The 25,963-nt window shown below is 38.6% G+C and overlaps 1 protein-coding gene and 1 long non-coding RNA gene across 4 annotated transcripts in view; one reads left to right on the top strand and one right to left on the bottom strand.

The window, feature by feature from the left end:
- The window catches only part of UNC5D (unc-5 netrin receptor D), a 629,552-nt gene that overhangs the window by 590,789 nt on the left and 12,800 nt on the right, over positions 1–25,963 (top strand). For both annotated transcript variants that reach the window (XM_088453040.1, XM_088453041.1), the window contains 2 exons: positions 17,142–17,306; positions 24,528–24,706. In XM_088453040.1, coding sequence (XP_088309166.1) covers positions 17,142–17,306; positions 24,528–24,706 — 344 coding nt within the window. The remainder of the gene's footprint in view (positions 1–17,141; positions 17,307–24,527; positions 24,707–25,963) is intronic.
- The window catches only part of LOC148481736 (uncharacterized), a 167,744-nt gene continuing 155,408 nt past the window's right edge, over positions 13,628–25,963 (bottom strand). The window contains exon 4 of one of the 2 annotated variants that reach the window (XR_015871847.1): positions 13,628–13,706. This is a non-coding gene — a long non-coding RNA (uncharacterized LOC148481736). Of the gene's footprint in view, positions 13,707–21,201; positions 21,266–25,963 lie in introns of those variants that run through there. The other variant, XR_015871846.1, reaches the window with a different exon arrangement.

The raw sequence follows: 25,963 nt of genomic DNA on the forward strand, positions 1-25,963 counted from the left end.
TGTAACCCTCCATTTAATATTATGAAATTTGGCCTGGTTAAAATAATGTTTTACACATGTACATTGAGTACATACATTACATGTATTTTATTAAAGGGGGCAAATGTTGAGATAAAATTGTCATATTAAATCATAATAATAATAAATTGTATATTATCTCCCCTGAGTGGCGTAGTGCAAGAAAGTGGCTCCTGTTAAAATTTTAATTGAAGCAAAAAATGTGAAGACCAAAGTTGCTGAACAATTATTGCTATTTGCAGCAACTTGTAAGTGTAGAGGTTTTGCCTATAGCAACTAATCAGAATCTAACGATCATTATATAAAATGTACAAGATAATTTATCACCATCTTTACCAAGCCTCGCTCCATGATCCTGCTCTGCTGACTAAACTATTAGATTAAGCTAACCTCCCTTGTTTTACCTCAATGATCACTGATACTGAGATAGCCCAGCCTATATCTACCCTAAATCCCCAGGGCCCTATGGCTATGCTGAAGAATACTATAAAATCATGAAACAAGACATTGTACACATCCTTTATAAGCTTTTTTTACTGCAAGCAAAAAGAGGCTCCCCTATTTCCCGGCTTCAATATGGTCTTCACTATTCTTGGTCCTAAGCCAAATAAGGACCTGAATTTACCATCATCATATTGCCCAATTACCTTGCTTAATGTAGATTTTAAATTGATGGCCAATATAATGACAGACAGATTACAAACTCTTTTTATTTTCTGCACGTATGCACCACCAATTGTTTTTTTTAGAGGTAGGCATTCTATTAAAGGCATTTGCACTTCAAATGCAGTAGTGGTAGCAGCTAACCTTCACCCTAATTCTCCTAGCATGCTTCTCAGTCTCAATGCTACTAAGGTCTTTGATATGTTTTCTTGGTCCTATCTCAATGAAATTCCAGATAGGTATGGGTTTCGACCTTGCTTTACAGCCTTTATTAAATTCTTTTATACTCTCCCCTCTACTTCATTGTTGATTAATGGTAACATTAGGGATAGGCTTACAATGTCTTGAAGTAAGAGATAGGGTTGTCCCCTACTGTCCTTGCTCTGGAGCCCATGCTCAGAGCTCTTCAAAATTGGTCACAATTCCATGGTATCCACATTGGGAATGAGGTGGTCAATATATCGGCTTTTGCAGACGATGTCCTCTTGTATATATTGGATCTGAGGGGGACCCTTGGGCCTCTGTTGGAGATAATCTGGGGATTTGACTTGGTTTCAGGTATCTCTGTCAATTTTGAAAAATACACTGCCCTGTATCTCCGGGTGGGCTACACACAACCAGCATGATCCAGAGATTTTCCCATTGTGTGGGCGAATAAGATTGAGTCAGATATTTGGGGATACAACTACCCAAAAACCCTAATAACCTGTACGAATATAATATGACTACTCTTCTGCGTGGCATTAAGAGAGATACTGCAGGGTGGAGGAAACTCTGGCACACCTATTTAGGGAGAGCTAATTTGGCTAATTTTGATGATTCTATTTCCTAGAATCCTTTATACCCTCTCCATTTTGTTGTCTCGGCATGACACTCTAGAAATAGAGAGGCTAATCTGCACCTTCATTTGGAATGGTATGAAATCTTGGATAGGTTTTGTGAGATAACAACAAGGCAAATCTAATGGGGGTATTAATTTAGTTAATATACTACTTCTAGTCATGCTGCTCATATTTGTTACTTGAGGGATTGGCTAGATGAAATTAATAAGTACGAAAACACATTATTACAAACTGCCTTTCTTGAAGGGTTTAGTTTGACTTAATTCCTCCACCTACATGTCTGTGGGGTGCCCACAGCTGTCCAATCCAACCCCTTGTTGATAACCACTCACAATGCATAGCACGTCCTCCACCATAATTGCAAATTGATCTCTTCCCTTCCATAATTGCTATCTCTTCCCTTTATACATAATCCGAACTTTCAACATGGGGAAGCAGGCTACCCTTTTATCCTGTGGTCCACTACAGGCCATAACTCTGTCAGGCAGTTTGTTGATAAATCACCAGGGAAACCCTTGACATTTTCAAGCTGCTGAAAAGTATACTGTGATTCAACCCTTCCATCTAGCTTACCTACAAGTACAGCACTATCACTCATGGCTATAGGGTGCTTTCACCTGATGATTGTAATACTCGATTAGATCATTTACTGTTAACTGCAAACCCTACTCCTAAAGCCATTTCTGTGCACTATTTTTCCTACACACCCCATTACAAAACAGGTTTAGCAGAATGAAGAGATCACTTCCCGTCTTTGACTACTGAAATATTATTATGGACACTGGCTGATTCTGTTACATTAATCCCAGTAGCATCGTATGTGAAATTTTTTTCTTAACATATATCAGAGGGCATATCTCCCGCAAATATTTGATAGGGCTGGCAAGGGGTCTCCAAGGGCACACTTGGTACACTGTCTCTGGGCATGTCCTGTGATACAATGTTTTTGGGTTCAGGTTTGGCGTTATGTTACCTAGTTAAGTATTTACCTCTCTATCACAAGTGGACGATTTTTGGTATATTGCCTGAGGATATGCGGGTGGCTATGGGGGCAAGAAAAATATTATTGACTGTATTCACTGCAGCCAAGAAGCATATCCTACAGTACACTCCTCCCATCGTTCTCGCTCTTCTTAGAGAAGCTCTTCCATGTCTTCAGAATGAATTGGTTGGAGGCCTCCATGCAAAAAGAGAGGTACACACAGCATTTCTTTGATACGTGGGAGAGCTTCGTTGACACCATTTCCCCTTCGCTTAGGGAACAAGTCTGGAAATGTTTCTGGGGCACTTTGGTACAAGACTCGTTTGTCTGCTCAAGACCCTCCCATTCACTTTCCCATTGCTCAACACACTATACATAATGCCTCATGTTGCAGATAACCTGGCATCTCTCTCATTGGTTATGGTCTTGTAGGGGCTGTGGTTCTTATATTTTCTTTTTTTCGCCTTCCATGGTTTTGTTTTGGACCCAGATTTGTCTCCCATGCTATTTATTTCTGTGTAATTGTTTAATTATTTATTTGTTTGTGGTATTGATAATGTTGCTCCTTCTATTTATTTTTGTTCTCCCTGGTTAACTATTCATTTATATTGTATTGTTAACTTGTGTTTTCATGCTTCAATAAAGAAAAAGTTTTTGAAAACAAAATGTACAAGATAAATAATAACTAGACTCTGATGGGTTGCTATTGGAAACACCTCCACTTGTCCTCTGTGGAAGTTTTTTAGTATATCTCCTCCCCCTTACTGTTAAGTAGATCTTAAAGACATTGCTGACCTGTTAAGTTCTCAATGACAGATTTTAGAGCTTGAGCCAGAAGGCAGTGGTGTATCTATAATGGGTTCAGTTTGTACGGTGTATACAGGCCATTGGGTCCACACTGCACACCCTGCATCCATGTTTAATGCTCACCTCTCCGGAGTCCTGCGTCAGCAGCACTGCATAAATAATCAGTAAAATGCTGTGACAACTACTTTACCGGTGATATGCACAGTAGAATCTGTCACAGTGCCAGTGTGGTACAGCACCCTGAATAAATTTGTAGTAGATGTTAAAGTATGTTGGATTACCACAGGCCTAATGTTACGTGGTTGTGGTGTGTTGTCAAGAACACTCTTGCTCCGACTCTCTGTCTTTGGCAGCACTGTTGTTTTTTCCCTACCTCACACCATAGCAGACAGGCAAGGAAAACGTACCCTTTCCCAGACACTGACAAAATGGCCGACAGAATGTATGTAAAATTATTTTTGAATTTATTTCTGAAGGTTCCAAATAAGGGCTAACATGGATAACTTCAATTAAAGGATCAGATGGCAAGTATTTCTTAAATCACATCAAATACAGGACTCACTAATGCAATATTACATATGCTTAGATAATACTTCCTATCAAATATTCCCTCACTGACTATACGCCAAATAGAAAGTAACTAGCTCTTCACAAATGCATATTATGTATTAATAATTCTACAGTCCTACTTAACATTTCACAATAATACTTAATGCTTCAGAATAATACTGTGTTACTTACGCATAAAATAATACAATCATATGGATTTTTATATACTGTCAGTACTGTTTGGTTCAATGAAAGTTCTCCTTAAATCAGGGATAGGGAACCTCAGGCCCATGGGCTGCAGAATCATTTGGCTTTTTTTCTGCTAGCCTCATCTGGCTAGCTGGGTGCCTAGAATGGCACACTGCAGCAAGAATCTATGCAGCAGTACCTCCTGGAGCATCCTTAGGATGCTTCAGACGGTCACACTGCTGCCTTTACAGCTGTCCCGAGCATCCTGAAGATACTCCTGGCATTGCTGTAATCACAGGTGATTGTGGCACGCCCTGTGTGATGTCACACGGTGGGGGCATAGCCTGCACCAGGCCTGTGAATAATGTTCTATATATCAAAATGGCACTCGGAAGAAAAAAGGTTACCCACCCCTGCCTTAAATAGACGAATGGTTCCTTACACTGGGTGGTAATGTCAAGGAAACAATGAAATGTAACAGAGCTAATAAAGCAGTTTTAACCATTACAACCTGTGTTGTATTTGACAATCGTTGTGTGCATAAAAGAAGATATAGACTTAAGAATCTCAGTATTAAAAAAATAACCTGCATTGAGTGAAACCGTCAACAAATAGTTAACTTGTGCATTCCTTCTTGGTGCAGCCAGAGAGTAAGACCTCTAAAGCATCTCTATTTCAGTTACTTTAAAAAGAAACCACTCAAATACTTCAGCTGAGACCTCAAGGGTTTAATTCCTAGAAGCCTATGTCAGACCTCGATAGTCAGCCCGATATAACGGTATCACTATTGTAGAACATCATCTTTTTATTTATTTTTCTCTAGGCTTGAGAAGACTCACTCACTTCACAAAAACATGAATCATACAGTATTACTGGCTGAAAGGAGACAATGCTTTTCAACTCAGGCTTCTTGTCTCTACTTACAAAGAAACATTTAAATAACAATGCAAAAATATATAATACTATTTTAATTATTTCTTTAAACTCAATTCCTGCATTTGAGTAAAATACTCCTGCAGTAAGTTTGGGGAGACATCACAGATGTCTTATTTTAGGTGAGATAGTCCTGCTAACTCCCCAGTCAGGACATTGCTGTGACTCCAGGGAGTATATATTTACTAAAGGTCTATTTATGGTTAGGGTCTGAATCACACCTTCACTTAGAGATGGTTTTTTGAATTTTTTTAAAAAAAAATATTTCACTAAATGTTCTGTTAGTGAATGTGTGATTTAGACCCTGAAATCGACCAAAAAAACCCTCAACATCGACCAAAAATCGACCAAAATCGACTTTTAGTAAATATACCCCAAGGACTTTTGATTGATTTATTCCATTAGCGAATGCCATATGCACTGAAGCTGCGTGGAACATTGGATGGGTGTTTCTTTAGTCAATATTGGTTTTATTATGTAATGGATGTGACAATTTGCACTTTTCATAATGAAATTTGGCCATAAGTATTCCTGGTCCCCCATATTTTGTCATAGCTCTATTTATAGACTTCATATTCCATGCTACCAAGGTGGAACTCAAAGATTGTATCAACAGAACAATGAACCTCGGCGAAACAGCTTGTTCCACTATGAAACACAATTAGTACAACATTTTGCTGCAGCTGCACTTATATGTTATTTCAAATCATCATAATAAGTGTCCTGCCTGTACACACGTAAGCCAATTAGTTTCTCTTGGGTAAGTGCTGGGGTATTTCAAGCAATTTTAAACCATTTAAAAATTATAGAAAATGTGACATTTAGAGGTCTATTTATTTATGTTTCACCATAGATAGGGCATGTCCCTTTTTAAGACTATGGTCCTCATCTATCAACAAGTTTTATCATACACAACAAGTTTTAGAACTTGTTGCATATGATAAATGGTGCTCAAGCCAATCAGCTCCCAACTGTCACTTTTCAAATAGATTACAGTTAGGAGCTGATTGGCTGGAGCACCATTATCATACACAATGAGTTTTAAAACCCATTGCGTATGATGAAACTCATTGATAAATGAAGCCCTATATCCATTATAGGGTATCACTGACAACCCCCAGCAATACCTTCACCATACCTGTTTATCAAGAATAGCCGCGGTACATGAACTGACAGCTGTCTTATTATCGCCACTTTGGGAAGCTGATAGCATAGGACCGCTACCAGAGCCAATGTTTTATCATTTACTGAATATTTTTTTTTTACCAAATTTTATTTTGTTCCTAATTCTTAGTGGAAGCCCAAGTCTGCACTGCACAGGTATGATCTGTCAAAGCCTGATCACGCTTCTACAGATGGGACCAGAGCTAGCTGGCAGGCATTTTAATGGGGTTCTGGGAATCACTCAGCTGCCCTGGTGAACTTTCATTGGTAAATTGCAGTGATCGAAGATGTTCTATCACTGCAATAAGCATGAATAGAAAATCTTTTCTATCGCTGTAAATGAGAAATAAAGCCCTTTGTATATTTTGCCTACTTTCTGTGATATACTGTATAATGACCATACACACCCACACTATTTATATTGTGCTCATGTCTGCACCTTGCCATGTATTCTCTGCCCATGAAAGTGAGATTTCCTATGAACTCCTAAAGTTGTAGGTGCAAATTACTTATGTGCTACAATCTCACAAATATATAATTTTATGATCTTCTATTCCAAACAAAGCCATTGCTATCCTGATTTTTATATGCTGAATATCACCTATTTAGACTGTAAGGCCTGTGGGATAGGAATTGCAATCCAAATGCTTTTCCTCGATGCACTTGTTGAATTTAGTATTTATTTTAAGAAGTTGAATACAGTATGTAGCACTGTAACATACACCCTTGTAGGTGTAGCTACAGAGGTGTAGCTATAACTTCAGGGGCCCCATAGCAAATTTCACCCCCCATTTGGGGTACAATGTTGGATTGGGAGTGGCGTCCTGCTGGGGGAGGGGTATAGCAGTGCTGTTAGCATTGTTCCCGCTCACTGATGCTTGAGAGGAGAGTTGTATGAAAGGGGGAAAGGGGCTGATCAGTCTGACAGGGGTCCCGCAGCGCTGATGATCCCTGCAGCCATCTGCTTCCTAATCACAGGCTGAAGTGTACCTGTGACTAAGAAGCAGTTTGCAGTAGGGATCAGCGGCGCCCATGTTCAGGCAACATCCAGTACTCACTCCACCAAAAGTGGGTGCAGGGGAAAGGCAGGTCCCATAGCAATCGCACCCCCTACACCCAAGGTAGATAAGCCCCTGCTATTATACTTTGCATACAGTGGGGCAAAAAAGTATTTGGACAGCCACCGATTGTGCAAGTTGTTGCACTTTAAAAGATGAGAGAGGTCTATAATTTCCATCATAGGTACACTGAATCTGAACAAAATATGCCGGAAATCACATTGTATGATTTTTAAACAATTTATTTGTATATTCTTGCGGAAAACAAATATTTGGACACCTACCAACCAGCAAGAATTCTGGCATTCACAGTTACTACTTCTTTAGGAAGCTCATCTATCCTCCACTCGTTACCTGTATTAATGGCATCTGTTTGAACTGGTTAACTGTATAAAAGACACCTGTCCACACCCTCAAACAGTCAGACTGCAACCTCTCCACCATGGCCAAGACCAGAGAGCTGTCTAAGGACACCAGAGACAAAATTGTAGACCTGCACAAGGCTGGGATGAGCTACTCGACAATAGGCAAGCAGCTTGGTGAGAAGAAATCAACTGTTGGCGCAATTATTAAAAAATTAAAGAAATACAAGATCACTGACAATCTAACTCAACCAGGGGCTCCATGCAAGATCTCACCTCGTGGGGTATCAATGATCTTGAGAACGGTGAGGGATCAACTCAGAACTACATGGGGGGACCTGGTCAATGACCTCAAGAGAGCTGGGACCACAGTCACAAAGGTTACCATTAGTAACACACTACGTCGTCATGGATTCAAATCCTGCAGCGCCCGAAAGGTCCCCTTGCTTAAGCCAGCACATGTCCTGGCCCATCTAAAGTTTGCCCGTGACCATCTGGATGATTCAGAGGAGGATTTTGAGAATGTCATGTGGTCAGATGAGACCAAAATAGAACTTTTTGGTATAAACTCCACACGCCGAGGGAGAAGAATGATGAGTGTCATCCCAGAAACACCATACCCACTGTGAAGCATGGGGGTGGAAACATCATGCTTTGGGGATGCTTTTCTGCAAAGGGGACAGGACGAGTGATCCGTATTATGGAGAGGATGAATGGGGACATGTATCACAACATTTTGGGGAAAAACCTCCTTCACTCAGTAAGAGCATTGAAGATGCAATGTGGCTTGGTCTTCCAGCATGACATTGACCCCAAACACACTGCCCGGGCAACTAAGGAGTGGCTCCGTAAGAAGCATTTCAAGGTCCCAGATTGGCCTAGCCAGTCTCCAGACCTCGACCCAATAGAAAATCTGTGGAGGGAGTTGAAAGTCCGTGTTGCCCGGCGACAGCCCCAAAACACGACACATCTAGAGAAGATCTGCATTGAAGAGTGGGCCAAAATACCTACTGCAGTGTGTGCAAACCTGGTCAAGAACTACAGGATACGTTTGACCTCTGTAATTGCCAACCGAGGTTACTTTAGAAAGTATTGAGTTAAACTTTTTGATTGTCCAAATATTTTTTTTCCGCAGGAATAAACAAATAAATTGTTTAAAAATCATACAATGTGATTTCTGGGATTTTTTGTTCTGATTCTGTCTCTCACAGTTGAAGTGTACCTATGATGGAAATTACAGACCTCTCTCATCTTTTAAAGTGCAACAACTTATACAATCGGTAGCTGTCCAAATACTTTTTTGCCCCACTGTACATGCAATACTTGTCTAAACCCAGACCAAGATAGCATTCTGGAACGTACAGTATATGGGAGAAACTGGACACACATTGTGCCAGAGAAAGGAAGCAAACAGATGAGATGACAGAAAGAGAGGGCGGGAAGGTAATGCACATTTATGCACAATTATATATCCTGCATTATGACCTGAACATAGTGGAAGTTCTATATGTCATCATTAATTTAATTGAAATGTGGTGTCATCTTGATTTGCCTTGTAGATTAGCTTTATACCAGACATCTGATCAAAGACTGATTACCATTTCAAAGGCACCGCCATCAGGAAATGGTCCTCACCTCAAATCTGTGCATGATCTGAACCAATAGTTTATATCTCCAGCTCATAAGACAATTCCTTGACAGATCTAATATATATATATATATATATATATATATATATATATATGCATTGATATTTGTTTACACTGTACATGTGTGTCAAAAAGAGCACTTGTGTATATAAACATGTGGCATGTCAGATTGTTAACAGGGCAGAATTAAGGATAACTAGTGGGGGTCCTTACCAATAAAATTGTCAAATTTATATATTTGTGATGTTATTATAAAGTATGTATATAAAAGTAAGTGGTGCCCCCAGTTCCCATTATACCACACAGGACCCCCAGTTCACATTATGCAACAGTGCCCCCCATATATCTTTGTGTGATATATATTTGTGTGGGGGCACCTTGGCAACTGCCCCGACCATCCTCTTGTTAATCCAGGACTGTTTGTTATACTACATCTAACAGAGATTTATGTTGTCTTGAATGTGTGAAATGTAAATCTTTAGTTAAACATGTAAATGGTAAGAGAGAAAAATACAGGCACAAAACACAAAAAGGTGCACATCATCAGCACTGTAAAAGGGCTCAAATGAGTCCTGTGCCACCCTGCTCCCTGAGCACCCGATGCCGCAAGCATGACCACATTTCGTTGTGCAAAGGGAGCGGTTCCAGCATAATCAGGAATTGCAGTACTGACCAGAGTATCCAGAGGGTGCTGCGCTTAGCTGTCCAGGCTGCAGAGTGCCTTATATAAAATACGCTCCGGCAGAGCTGCAGCAGCAATTCTGGCTGCAGGATGCCATTCCAAGCAACCTGCTAGCCAGAGGCAAGGGCTGTGGGCAGCGGCTGTGCTGCTCATAGAGCCCTGCGTTCTGTGCAGCGGCACAGGTCGCATACCCCTAGTTACAGCCCTGTACAGTATCAATGAGGTGTCACCTTCAGTATGCACTTGCCTTTTACTAATTGTGAAAGGTACGTCTTAAACAGGCGTATTTTGTATATACATGAACAGACCCTAACTGATCGCTGAGTATGAGAGAACTGCCTATAGCAACCCAAATCCACTTCTTTGTCCGTAAGTCAACTCTGCATCACCAGTATATGTGTGCGCCTATTTTGAGAGAACGTGCGGCACAGATTCATGCAAGATACACTCTGCATAGGGGGGCATCATTTCAGCTCTGCACCAGTACAGTATTTTACCATCTGATGATTTATTCTCATAAACCTGTATTCACTTTTTTCTGTCTTGTTGGTCCTGTAATTATACAGTATTTGCTATAATGAGGGGAACATGGAATTCTTTACATTTATAAGTAAACCTTATAGAGTTGCTTAATGCATTAGGGTCGCCTTTTGCCCAGTACCATTTTGCAGGTGGAGTAGAATTAAAGAGCATATAAACAGTATTTCATTGATAAGAGTTAAGTGTAATATTGCTTTCCTTTAGTGATACATATCTAATACATTGTACCTGTGAATAATTGGGACATTGAAGCTAATTGCAAAAAATAAAAGCATTATGTGCCATGGAACTAACTCCATTGCAATAAACTGTACTCCACCTGTATATGGCGATACACATTGAAAAGTAGCACCATGTGTTTTCTACTGAATTAAAACAGTCTTTCCATAAATCACAATGATTTAATACAGAATTTTGATTAGCTTTCCTTGTAGTCACCATCATTTGTTTATGGCTAAATTGTGATTAATAGGGAATAATTAAAGTTTCTTATTTGTCACAGTGCTAAAATCCAGGTTTATTGACTTGGTTTCCAGGATACATGAATCGAATTTTCCTGTGCACCACTTTATTTTATTTTTTTAAGCTTTAATCAGAGTAGGCTGTGTTGATTAATATACTCTATAAAAATTTATGTGATGTCCCCATCATCCTCTTAAAAATTTTTTTTTAACTCTTTGGCACACTCCCTCATATGTTGCTACTAGGAAGAGATTTGTCTTCGGTAATCACCTTGATGGTGTTACAATTGAAATAATCATTCATAAGATTGCCTTGGACATAATAATACATTGCCCTTCATTACATTAGTTAGAGTGATGCAATGGTCTGGAACAGACTGAAGGCTTTGTAACATGCTTAATCGTTATTAGTAGCTGAGGATCCGTTACAGGTCCCCTCTGTGTTATTCACCATGCAAATGAAACCATGTGTCAAATCAGTTGTATTAATTTGTGATGTGCTACAGATGTATTCTGATTTAGCTTACTAAAATGTACAGAAGCAGAAGATATTGATGTTCAACTTGCCCAAATTACCATTAAATACAGCACTGGTTACAGCATGCCCCATAATAGCCTCCTTTTTCTATATGTAATATCTAAAATGCATTTCAGATTCAGGTTGACAAGTATCACTGTTCTATGATTCTATAGATGTTGATTGAACATGCTAAATTGTCTCTCAATGCTAGGTGATTCTGCCAACATCATGTAGAAGCAGCCTATGCACAATGATTCCTCCTAAAAAAAACTGTTAAACATCCAAACTACCTCCTCCACCCCTCGTTCTTCAACCTGCCCCGGTGCTAGACATGCTAGACTGGTGCCCACTATAACCGGAAACTATTGGTGCAAACTCCATTTTTCCCCTCTTTAATGGCTTCTCAAGAGTGGGACTCCTAGAGTGACAATTTTTGTCACCCCAGTGGTCCTATTACATTAGACACAAATTCCTAATACCCCTGCCCATTACTCGAAACATTACAGAAATGACCCACATTTTACCACTTTTTAAATAAAAGGTTATATTTTACAGCTATACATACTGTTTAGCACACTCCATTTTGTGAAAGTATCTCGTTATTTCTACCAGAGTTTTAACAGCCACTGTTTTCATAAGTGTCCCTTAGTATGGATGAGGTCATCAGTCTTTCCACCTAATACTTCAGTAAGAGCTAGTGACCTCTCAAAGTGCCTCATTGATATTATTAGTTCCTTGGGAATTGATAGGTTTCCCTCTAATGAATATTATTTAATCCTACACATGACCGGTGTGTAGTTAGCAGGTAAACTTTAAATAAGAAAGAACCTTCAGTAATAATAAGAATAATTGTATTTATAAGGTACCACAAAGTGTACGCTGTGCTGTACAGGGCAAATATAGAAACAATGGCCCTTTATTTGACTTAGTGGCTTCTGAAATTCTTCTTTATTGTATCAACCCTTGTTTTAAGATGGATATGGTTTACAGTGGACCGAGAGATTAGCATAAGTGTCTTGTTTCATAGTTTGCTGAGAGTGAGAAAGACTACCTTAAACCTTATTGCAGCAGTAAGTAAATTAGTCGTTGGTAATAACATTGCAAATGGCTGAATATCTCAGAAAGAACACCATGTGCAAGTATCTCTTTATTAGGAGCCTATAAACAGTAAAAATCAGACGTAATTATGCTTTACTAGTCAACTGACGTTCAAGGTATTAATCTCACGTTAAGTGTAGAAATAGTAATAATAACGCAGACAGCATTAGCTAGGAATGGAACGCCAGTTGAAGTGTAATTAGGAGATGTTCCCAATCTAATCAGCATTGTTTTATGCTGTGAAAAGCCATTCGCCTGTGAGAAATATATACTCTCTAATGGGAGAGGACGGGATATGGCACAGGCAGGAGCGCTTAAAGTATTTTGGAAATTGTTTTATTTTAATTCATATTATAATGAGGTCTCCAGCAGTTGAAGGAAATGAAATTATAGGGCCAAGCAAATCTTTATTTATATATTTTACATATCCAGTGCTGGTTGTAGATTTTTACTTTCATTGCATGGGAAGCAATAAGAAGTGTTTTTACAGAAGCTGCACAAACAAGTTGGGTCTTGATGTCTCGCTCCTGGAACAAAACCTCTTATATGGGACAGTTTCAATTTAAAGTCCTAGAACAGTGTCCTTGGAAAAAGATGACATTGGTTTCTATGATAAAATGCTTCATAGACTTAGGTGTATTCTTCGATATATCATCGGAGAAGCTTTTCCCAGGATCCTTGGCCAGCCACTGCCTGAGAACTGATCATTTGAGAGTCCAGGGAAAGAGTTGCAGGCTGCTAACCTCTGTTGTGGAGATTTAAAATGCTGAGTGTAAAGTGTATCTATCGAGGAGCTCAAAACTAATTCAAGATAAATGAGCAAAAACAGATGTTTTCATCTTTAGTTGCCACAGTATGAAATATGGGACTTTTTCCCATTACCTTTGTTCCCCCTTTATGTACAGTTCAGCTAACTTGCATGCTCTGGAAATACAGCAAGCATCATATAAAGGGGTTAAGTTATACATGTCAACCTTATAGTAGACATTTATTAGAATAATAGGAGTCATCAAGGAATTTTGCAGCCATTTAGAAGCACAAGGAATGCTTTTATACAGATCACAGAAATTTGAGGTGACTTCTCATATCTGCAATGTTTACAGAAAGGGCATATAATGTTCTAAACTGATTGCCTTTCCTTTTGCTGGGTCACTGATGTATCCTTCTGTTTGCTGCTGTGCCCTTCTCCCTAGAGGTGAATTAGAGACAGTTAGTGTCCAAAATCAAAGGGTTTGGGGTTCTTAAATTGCAACATTAGGGTGTTATAAGCATTATTCAATAATATTTAAAAAAAATATAGAAATCAAGTATTTATGTGCAAAAAACATGCTCTAGAAAAAATAGGGGTATATAAAAATGGGTGTAAGTAGGTTTTTTGTGTCATTTAAAGGCACTTTTAAACAATCTTTAAGTAACACCTTTCACTACCAGCTGCAATGTTTAAAACACCTACCCCATCCATACAGCACCCCCATCTACCTTGCCCACATCTTTAACCGCATTATTCTGCACTTTGCAGTCATTCACCCCAAAACTGATATGTCATTATTGGCCAAATTAAGCTTATTAAAAAATGATCTTTAATAAAACAACCTGCACTTTCTAACAGCTGCTTAGTCCCTACCGTGAGTTTACACAAAAACCCAATACAATACCACATTAGAAAGATGAATATTATTTAATCCTACACATGACCGGTGTGTAGTTAGCAGGTAAACCTATCTGACAATTCATATGTATGTTTATTTTTCTGACTAATTATATAATTATATTTTAGCAACGTACCAACTAAATACACTTTACTAGCTGATTAACAAGTTAGATCTGACTTCTTGATTAAATGTGACTAATTAATACTAGGTTAGTCAAATCGGCTGATGTGAAATTAATATATAGTGGAAGCCATCAGTCCACAATAGATGATATTCTTCTCATCGTAAATACAGCACATAAAATATGAAAATATAAGAACAGCAAAATAGTGAGATTTCACAGTCGGCACATCAACTTCAAAAGATAAGATCCCTCACAGACACTTTTTTAACCTTTATGGGAACGTTATCTACTTACCTTTGGTAAGTGTTCATGAGGGATCTTATCTCTTGAAGTTGATATTCCGACTGTGAAATCTCAATATTTTGCTGTTCTTATATTTTCATATTTTATTTACTGTATTTATGACGAGAAGGAAATCATCTATTGTGGACTGACGACTTCCACTATATATTAATTTCACATCAGCTTATATTTATAAAGATTAACAGCTATTTTGACCTTTCCATTGTTCTATGTAAAAAAATATTTTTGACTAATTATTCAATAAGAAGGGTGTCCCAGTGAACCAAGTCCTGATATTTTTACCTTAAAATAGGCACCTGCTCAAGGTTTCCCATTAAAAAAGACGTGTTAACACCAATACAGAATTAACACGTTAACTGGCCTTCTAATTGAATTGGGTGAATTATGTTTTAACACCTGTTTTGCTATTTAACACGCAATAACGGGTTATTGCGGCTAATTGAATTGGGCCCTTACACTTGTGTTGTTCTATATATTCCTGCCTCTCTACTTACTCAGCCTGGCCTTTCCCATTGCTTCTCTTATTAGACTTCTATGTAACTTCTACCTCATCCCTCTTTACGTACTGCTTATTCCGACTCTCAGCCTATCTCCTATTAAACTACCTAATGGATAAATACATTTTTTTTTAGCTGACTCATTATATATAAACTACTTGATTAAGTCATCTTTATTGCCTATCTGACAATTCATATGTATGTTTGTTTTTCTGACTAATTATATAATTATATTTTGGTAACGTACCAACTAAATACACTTTACTAGCTGAATAACAAGTTAGATCTGACTTCTTGATTAAATGTATTTTACTGACTAATTAATACTAGGTTAGTCATTTCCTAATCAGTCTCTTTAACTTTAACTAACAACTCTTTTCCTTTCTCTTCTGTTCTCTTACTCTCTGTTTAATGTTTCACATTCACGTATCCTCATGTGTTATGAAGGGCAAAGCATTTGGGACACTGCCACATCCCATTGTGAATATCAGGGCCCTCTTTACATGCAGTGTCACTTTGGGTGTGGCTGCACCTACCTGGCAGGCCTGGGTCCTGTTTGTCCCATAGACAGATCTGAGTGTTTTGTGCACCCCTGCTGCACTCTCTTTCATTTAGTCTCTATCTCTTGATCTCAGATCAATCTATTTTATTTCACTTAATACATTTGCCTTATTTTGATCTACTGTATACCTACCTAAACTCCTCTCCTTTCTGCCTCTGATTTTCTCTTACCATTTTTCTTGTTTTTTTCTAACTTCTCAGCCAACCTTTCTATCTAATTAATCTCATTGATTCTCTCATCTTTCCTCTCCCTTACTTGCATGTCTCCCCCAAATAATGTCAGGCATGCTCTGTCTGTATGCAATGTCTCAAGACTTCAATTTTGATTGTCTAGCGAAATGGGTGTAGTGAGAGACTCACTTCAACCAGCTGATCATTAAGTATGACTCCACGGTGTGTTATAATAATAATTATTATTATTTTATTTATATAGCACTTTTCTCCCATAGGACTCAAAGTCGCTTTACAGACATCAGAAAACATGGTACATTGTACAAGGATTTGGTGTTGCAAAAGAATAGAAAACCACACAGAGATGATTAAAATCAACTGAAACCTAGAGAGCACAATAAGCATATTGTGGGGTTGGTGCAGACATTTTGGGAAATAACTTCCATGGGTTATATATTCCACCCACAAAGGTACCAAATGAGGCAGCCGTTTTGGGCGCATTATGTAGAATTACCCTGGGTGGCATAGGTTACACCTAGAAGAGATGACACAAAATGGGTGGTTGCAAAATCCTGATGCTAGGAGTAGGGTCCCAACATAATAGTCAGGTCCATGTATCTTTCATCCCATCCATGAGTGTACTAGGTGAGGCAGCCATTTTGGGTGCACTACAAAGCTTGCACTGTGGGTGATAAACCATACAAGGACCCAGGGAATATATGGGAAAACTGACAAATATGTGGCAGTATGATTTACACTTTGTGAATAGATCCACATGAAGTACATCCTGCCCATGGAGGCTATATTGCATGCTATATAATCCCTCCATCAACTGTCATCTACCTGTTGATATAAATGAGAAAGAAACCTCTCCATTGCAGCTTTACAGCACAGCTATGTTCAACCTTAATTTTTTATATACATATTTTTTTGACCAAATTGATAATTTAATCTATATTTAAAATAAAGTGCACCATAGCCATAGGGATTTCAGGCAGTCACAAATTCATGAGAGATTTACTGACAATTATAATCACATTATATTGTAATAATATTGTGAACATTCATAGAAAAAAAATCTTCCTTTTGCAGAGAGTATGATTGTAATCTTGTTCCTTGCTTTCAGCACCACGGCCAGAGCATTATACTTGAATACTGTACCTTTAAAGTCTTCCTTTTACACTAAGCGCTGTCCATGGTTCTGAATGTACTTACTTCATTATATCCTCCCAGCAGTGGTGAGAATTATTAAAATGTATGCATTAAATTACAGAAGGATGTTGGCCCCCCCACTCCCATGTCTATATGTTTTACAGGAGGTTCCTTTCTCCCGTGTCTGGTGCAGTAACCAGCAACCACTGCACTGTGCCTTTTCCCTGGAGCGATACACGCCAGCCACCACTCAGCTGTCCTGCAAGATCTGTGTCAGGCAGGTGAAAGGCCATGAGCTGATTCTTCAGGTCCAAACATCAATTCTGGAGGTAACAAACGTTCAAGTTGCTTTTTTGCCTAAGCCTGATCCAGAGAATAAAAATCATCTTCAGTCCTCTATAATCTTAACTGGATTTATAATGGAAATGTGTCACATACTGCAAGATAGAATACACATATAAATTGTGACATTTTATTAAATATGCCTAGAAAAGTTTATTTGTTTTAAAGCCCTTGCTGAGTAACACTGCAACACTCATGCATTAAAAAACAAAAAGGTTTAGACAAAAGTGAACATTTACTAAAGCCTTGTAAGTCATCTATTATGTTTCAGGGAATGGTGACCACTCGGAGCTCTGTTCGTTTGGAAACTGTGTGTGATATTTTAATAATAGAATTCTAAGTTAATTGCTAATGTTCAACTGAGCTACTCGTAACCAAAGTGGAGCCCCAGGAATTGCACAGTGTAAGGGTTTTTCTTTCTGGACCTCCATTGTGGCTGAAGTAGGAAACTACCAAAAGTCATGTAGCAGTGCAGATGCTCGTGTGAACATGTAGCCAATTGTTAGTATTAGTGTAGTGTATTAGGGTATTATTAGTAGTGTTGTACAGTTTATGCCAAAAGTGCTTGTATATCACTGAGAATTACTGTATATGCAGTATACATGGCTCATATCTTATGCACTGCATTTTATTAAACTGTGACTGTAAGTCTTTTTTACTGTATATCTTGTTATGTCTGCACTGTATCTGTTAATACTTTTTGTAAAGCTCTGCATACCCTTTGTGGCACCATATAGATAAAGAATAATAATAAAAAAATCTAGTTAATCAAAAGTTCAACTCTATTAATAAATTCATTTTTGTTCTTTAAAAAACAACCTAATTTACAAGTACATAATAATCACAATTGCAAGAAAATGGAGAATTTAATTTGTAGTAGATTTCAAATGACCATTTGCGCTCTTCCGTGGCTGATTGCAGGATTGCCCATTATAAATTCCACACCACTTTTAAATGAAAATTATCAATAGACCACACAACAAAATCCTCATTCCAACTGTACTTATATATAAACTAATAATTATATGCAATAGTCATGCTGAAGTTGTTTTACAATGAACAGCAGGAGCATCGCATTGAGTTTATTAGAAAAAACAGCAAGCCTTCAACAACACTAATATATACAGTAATGTGTATATTATACACTTATATACTTATGTTCCAAGTGTTTTACAATGAACAAAAAAAAATCAGCCTAGGTTCATTGGAATACAGAAAAATCCTTCTACCACAAGTATATTAATACACCCACGGAATATGCTTCTAAATACATTGGAAAATACAGCAAAATGACTCACCCTAATTGACTTTATCTCATGTCAAGGTCATACTTCTGTCACTGACTTTGGGAAATATCTGCTCCCCTTATGGCTCAGGCTACCACCCCAATCATCATTACTATAATCTGCCACTATTCCTACAATACATTTCAACGTACTGTATATAAAAGAAAAAATCTATAATATGTGAATTACGCACATTACATGATTCTATGTTATATGGCATAATAGACATGCAAAGCCTGTTTTCTGCCTGGCTGCAAGCATTAGCAGAATATATATCAGCATGTAAAAAAAAAAAAAAAAGTGAAATGAAAAACAGGTAGCATTCAGAATTGTAAGGGAAAGCGAATCTGTAATTTTAACTTCACCAAAATTCATATTCATCAAAGTGGCATTTAAAGCACAAGCCAGATAGAAGGCGAGAGATGGAGATGGGACCTGAAATTGATGTGAGCTGTCTCCAGTCAAGATATCAGCATTATTAACTGTCATTTTCTTTCACATTAGAGCAAAGTCCCATCTGCCAGTTACATCCCAGGACTCGGAACACTGGTACATGTGGAGTGTGACTGCTACCTAGAGACTATTTTATATCCCAATATGAATAGACTCTGCAGAGGATTAATAATACAGATAAATGCAATATATGACACAGGTCTTTGTCATGCGGTGATGAATTGCAATGGCTCCAAATACAATGTTACCTCTTGTTAGCAAAGACCCACTCCTACATCAGTCATACATGTTTCATTTATCAATTCCTGTTCCAGGAATAATTCAGTTGAGCAGCCATACTTAGCTGTATTTTCCCTATGTATGTTTCTTTTTTTTATCTCTTAAGTGTCTCTTCTAATGACAACATACTTCATTTGTGTTCCTATCACTGTCAGCAAATGGATTGCATTGCTTTACCATATTGTCAATGTAGTCCCAGGCAGTGTCCCATCTTTATTGAGACTTTAGGCAGCTGCCTTAGTATCCTATTTTTAAAAGTAATATTGTACTTCAGAAATAAAATATAAAATATCTGGTGGGTGCTTTGCTGATGAAAGGATGACACTTATTTGCACAGACAAATACAGTTAGTCATTTCTAATGATGGTAAATGATATTGTTGCAGAGCAGTAACAACAGTGTGACAGCCTGGAAGGGTAAGCCTTAGGATTTGGTAATACATACAAGCTGTCATGAATGTAGGAAGTACTAAACAGACTCACTTTTGCTGCCTTTTTAAAAGGAACAAATAGAGATATATGGCTGGGTCTGCAGAACGGGTTAGTATGCAGCAAAATCTATCGCGGAATCTAAGAATAGGAGATTAGTATACAGTTAGTTAGTGGTGAAGCTCACTTCAATATAGGAAAAATAGTAATTATTTACTAGAAGTGTCAGTTTGCACTAAATATTACTTATCTTGCTGCCTTTTCTCTCCTTGATGTTCCATTGACAATTAAAGATAGTATTTTCTGTAGATTAGATTTTGTTTAGCTTCTCCCGCAGTATAATTGGCTAATTGACACCCTCAGCTCTGTTACCAATGGAGCTGAGCTTTATATTCCGCATGCAACACAGCAGGGGGAGTAGAATGAAATTCCTTTTGCGAAGAGAACAGACTATGGTAGACCCTGAAAACCGGGGATGGCAAGGAGAGAGAACAGTAGGTACAGCAAGGGACAGCAGACATAACTGTTGGATGGAAATAACAACAGCAGAACAACACTTATATTAGGTACTTTGTTGTTTTTGACAGTGAACATCTGGGAGAAGATTAAGGGTATGTGGAGTGTTCAGTGACCTCAGTAGATAACTTTGTGAGAATCAACAACCAGTTAACCTACAACACTTGTATTATTAGTTACAAGGGAATGTACAACACTTGCATTACTGCAAGGGAACTATACAACACTTGTATTACTATTTACTGTTCTATTAAACTGAAACTAGCCTTTGTGTAGAATGTTGGACGTTACTAGGTAACATTTATGTATGTGTAGAACAGATAACCTTGAGTAGGAATTGTCATTATTTGAGAATCTAGTACTCACAGTTATTCAACAATCAAATAACGTCACATGTCTAGTATTCCATCAATGCCCCCCAATGTTGTCTGGATAACATGAACATATAGCAAACTAGTACAGATTTTCCAAAGTAAAGCATCTGGCTTTAGATTTTTAAGTCATTAATACTTTCCCTTTAAAATGAGCCTGGGTCTTAAAAGTTTGTCTTGTACACGTGAAAAGTGTGTTTTTCTTTGCCCTAAGGCAAACTGCAGAGCTGCATCCTTATGTCCTGTTCTTGCAAAAACATTGGCAGACCTAACATGTATCTGAGACATAGCTAGATGTATTTTTCTAAGTGGGATCCTGGAGGTAAAAACTCCATCCTTCATTTCAAACAGATTTGTTAATGCCAAACGCCTGATTTCATGTCTCAGGAGGTGATAGGGAAGCAGGGGGTTGCATTCTTCTGCCAAAGAGAACAGCTTGCTTGCTTTACAGTTCCCTAGGGTATTGAGAGTGTTTTATCTTAGATGTGCAGATTACAAACCTACCATTTCCCTGCAGATTTTATTTAAACTGATATAGCACGTGACGCACCTTGACTGCTTCTGTGCCAGCTGTTAGAGTCTCAAGTTCACATCTTTGTCACCTGATATGGTTCTTAAAAAGAAAAAGAAAAAAAAACGCCTTGGGCTTGATGTACAGTACATTTGGACACAAGTGCTTTTGCACCATGGAAAAATTCAACATGAACAGATGTTATTTTACTTTAAATTGAGCCTATCTTATACTGTACCTGCATTTGGAGAGATTAATCAGTGGGGTACACCTACTGTATAAGCTCAGTACTGTAAAGGTGCAAACAATTTTTTTAACAATTTGGCCAATTCCGACGGATTGGAACGACAAATTGTTCAAAATCATCTAATGTGTATGCTCTATGTCGTACGGTGTGCGCTCCCATGGGGTCATCAGCCTCAACATCAGGTCACCCCCTACATGCAGATCAACCTGATGATGCAGCTGATGACCCCATGCTGCCAGATGCGGTAGGGGTCGACATATCGGGAGGCCGGGCACTGGATCATCATCTAGAGTGTACTGGCCACCAGATTTGTTGACCCATCAGCAGGGGGGTTGCGGTCGCATTGCTGGGTACACATGTCATTTAGTGTGTACCCAACTTAAGGGTCTAGTGACACACATCAACTACACTCATCCAATTTTGACTTTGAAATTTCAAATTAAGACATGTCTTTTAGGAGACACATCTTCAACATGCTATAGGCCTGGTGCAAGTTTCTGAGATTATAATCATGACAGATGCAATTTTGCACTGGAAGTGTCTGAACACTAGTTTTAAAGATTCTTACAATAGAGCCAAATTCAAAATTCAGTTGCAGAAATGGAAAAAGTACAGATGAATTTTGTTTGGAATTGAAAGCAAATTTTATCATTTTACATATAAATCCAACATTTTATGTTGTGTTTAAACTATAATCAAAACGAAGATGAAAGGAAAACAACGTTCACTGATCCCTAAGATTAACATACGATGTACAGATGTGTCCACATACTCTAGCCTCCTTGCGTGTTAAACAGCCCTTCTAGTCACGCCATGCCGTAGCGTGACTTGCTAGCGCTGAGCATCTTTTCGTGCAACCTTTTACCTTCATATGCGTCTTATTTACACAGTGGTGCAAATAGAACGCACAAGCAGCTTCTGCTGATTAAAATGATAGCTGCTTGTGCATTCTATTTGCACCGCTGTGTGAATAAGATGCATTGTAGATAAAAAGTATGCTCGGTGCTACCGAGTCACACAGCACTCACGCGTTATGTGTAATGCGACTAGTAGCGAATGGAGGCTAGATCCTAATACAAACAAAAAATGTACAAACCCTATGGCGCTGCAGAGGTTAATAATAATTCTCCACCTTATATCTAATAGTATATAACAAACCAAATCAACCTCACTTGCGCTCTGGATTGTTCCAACAAGTCAACAAAAGTCCATCAAGGGAGTTTCTTACATGTATGCTTATTTGTAAGGTCGATGTATGGACATATAATGGTATCTTTATTTTCAGAAACCTCGACCTGTGGTCCTTAACAGAATGTGGGGACTTTCAAGTCGTGATAGAACATCAGATGGTAATATTATGCAGATTCCTATTGCCCTGCAAAAGATGGACCCGAATCAGTAAGGGCAAATGGGTAGCATATAAAATGGATGGGATACTGCATAATATTACCATCTGATGTCCTATCACGACTTGAAAGTCCCCACATTCCATTAAGGACCACAGGTCGAGGTTTCTGAAAATAAAGATACCTTTATATGTCCATACAGTACATCGCCCTTACAAGTAAGCATACATGTAAGGAACTCCACACGAGACATCCTTATTCACATCTGGGTGATTCTTACGGGAGTTGGGACCATTCTAAGCCGGGAGAAGATCTTCATAGACCACCATATTCTCCTCATATTCACATCCCCGGGTGGCTACATCATACAGTAACGTTATTACACTATATTGTGTTTTCCATTTCTTCTTTTTTATACCGGAGAATTACCTATACCGGAGGATGTGGGACAATTCCCTTGATGGACTTTTGTTGACTTGTTGGAACAATCCAGAGTGCAAGTGAGGTTGATATGTTTTGCATGGAGGATAGATGTATGTGGACACATCTGTATGAGGTGTTAAAATGCAACACACTGATAACATGTTGTGTCACGTAATCTCTAGTTGCTCTAGACCTCTCACTTATATGAGCAATATGGAAAGGGCCTGCACAGTTTTTTAAATCCAGAAATCAAAGTTTTTGTCCAAGAGCTTGATATAAAATGCTCTGCAATTGAAATCCGTTATTATAAGACCCTGTCATACAAAACATTGTAAAGTGCTCATTACAAACTGTGAGCTGTGCAATAGAAAGAACTATTTGCTAATTAGGCCTTAACCCTTCTGAATCTGGAAAAGCATTAGCATGACAAGTGCAGAGATCCATTAACTGAAAGATCAGTACACATTACAGGTAATCGAACATCTGGCGGTAAACATTTATGTGAAAATATGACACCATGGCCCTGATTCAAAGCCGGACGCAAGTGGCTGCTCGTTCGCTCCGAGCGATGTTTGCCCAACTGCGCATGCGTACGGATCGTTATACGCATGCGCGAACCACTCAGTGTGGCCGAAATTCATGTGCTCGCAAAATAGCGAATGCCTGATAATTTGAGTGACAGAATGAGGCGTATGTGGGTGGTAACAGGGGAAGGTGCTTGAAAACGGGGAGTGGAGATCAGAACGCAGGCGTGCTTAAAGGTCAAAACGGGCGTTTTATGGGTGTGCATATTTAAAACAGCAGCGTCATTGACCACGTCACTGGGTTCTTTTATAGCCAGAACTGCTCGCAAAATTGTGGTAGCAAAAACCAACCACAAGAATAGCGAGCAGTTCATACCCTGGTCGATGTACTCGATTAATCTAATAAATAGCGGACATGACGTAGGATGCGAGCGGCCAGGGGGCGTATTTTTCCAAAAAACGAACGCAAGTTTTGTTCGCTCGTTCAGACCTAGAGGAGTGAACAGACCGCAAACAGCGAACGGTTCATTTGAATAGCCACCCCTTGTTTTAGAACGAACGACCGCAAATAGCGAGTGGCTCTGAATGAGGGCCCATATCTGCCATACGCATGTAAATAGTAAGATATACAACATGTACAGTAGACTATTGATTGTTTATTTTTTACATACAAGTAAAACAATTGCAGACATTCTCATTGTTTTCCAAGGGTGTTGACATTTTTATTGCAGGTGTTGACTGTCTTTTACACTTGTTTACATAGGCATTATGGTTTCATTAATTTCTGGCTTCACTGATTAGCGTCTCTTGCAAATTTTGTGCAGAACGAGCGAGAGACCATAGCTTTCTTTGCACCGGAGGACAGCAATTTCCTGGCGCACACAGGTCCGAAAGCCTTCAAGATCCCACACTCCATCAGGCAAAGGATATGTGCAACGTTTGACACGCCTAGCTCCAAAGGAAAGGATTGGCAGCTGTTAGCACAGAAACTTTCTATAAACAGGTGAGAGATGGATTTGGTTCTGTAGCTCTCTCTCTCTCTTGCATGCCTCCCAATATTTATGACTTTGGAGTTGGGACATAGTGGACACAAGAAAGGGGCGTGGTCATGCTACAACAGCCTATACACATCACATTTGAGCATGACACGCCCCCTGGTGGCATGCTTAGCACTTTGCAAGCACTGGGACACCTTCAACCCCCCTTCCCTTACCCTAAAACACCCCATCAATGACGCATGCACCTTTTGGAGAAAATAGCAACTAGAATATATATACGTAGTCACTACTAAATCTGTACTAAAGGTAATAAAAGTATATTACATTATGTATGCTAGGTATGCCTTTCATAGCACAAATTCTCTTGCAGCTAACTTATTTACAGTTTTACTCAAATGCCCAGTAAAAGCGCACACCGTAAGTTCACCATCCATTCTGTGTGACTCTTATTGCATGAGAAATAGGTGAACAAAGTTACGCTACAGGGTGAAAAAAAAAAAAACAAGTGAGGAGTTTATTGTTTTTCTTTTTAAAGAAAAAGCAAAATCACTATTTGATTCTAATAGATAATAAATAACTTTAATTCATTGGTATATAAAACAATATAGATGTGCCATTTACAGTAACTGGCATAGTCTGCAAAACCTAAAATGGTTCCACTCTGTTCTTCACTCTCACTGCTTGGTCTTTTTGAAAGAAGCTAAGGGATATGTTTTTAGAAGTGGAGATGTTGCCCATAGCAACCAATCAGATTCTAGCTATTATCTTCTAGAAGGTGCTAGATAAATGTTAAGTACGGTAGAATCTGATTTGTTGCTATGGGCAACATCTCCACTTCTAAAACCATTATAGCAATTGGGGACCCTGGCAGATAGAGTATAGGACTGTGAATTACTCAAATAATAACATTATTTGGAATCCTGATGCCTGTGGGTGATCAGTTGCATTACAAATCTATTCTCGCTAAACCTCATCATACCAGAAAATGACATGGAAGCCTTATATAAATAGTAGCAGTTAAAGAAAATCCTGTCTTGGTGTTTTTATACCCTCGCCAATGGGATTTAATAGGAAATTTCCAGTTTTTATAACGCCCCACACTATTACATGTACTTCTTAAAAAGATGGACTATTCATCAACATCCTGTGTATTCAGAAGACAGAACTGCTTCAATGTTTCATCACCTGCTGACAATTATCTTCCCCCTTCCTGGTACACAGCAGATTTAGGATGGGAGAGGTTCAGAGCAGACTTTGTAAAC

This window comes from Taudactylus pleione, unplaced genomic scaffold (assembly GCF_031769625.1).
Source record: "Taudactylus pleione unplaced genomic scaffold, aTauple2 ptg000567l, whole genome shotgun sequence".
Lineage (NCBI taxonomy): Eukaryota > Metazoa > Chordata > Amphibia > Anura > Myobatrachidae > Taudactylus > Taudactylus pleione.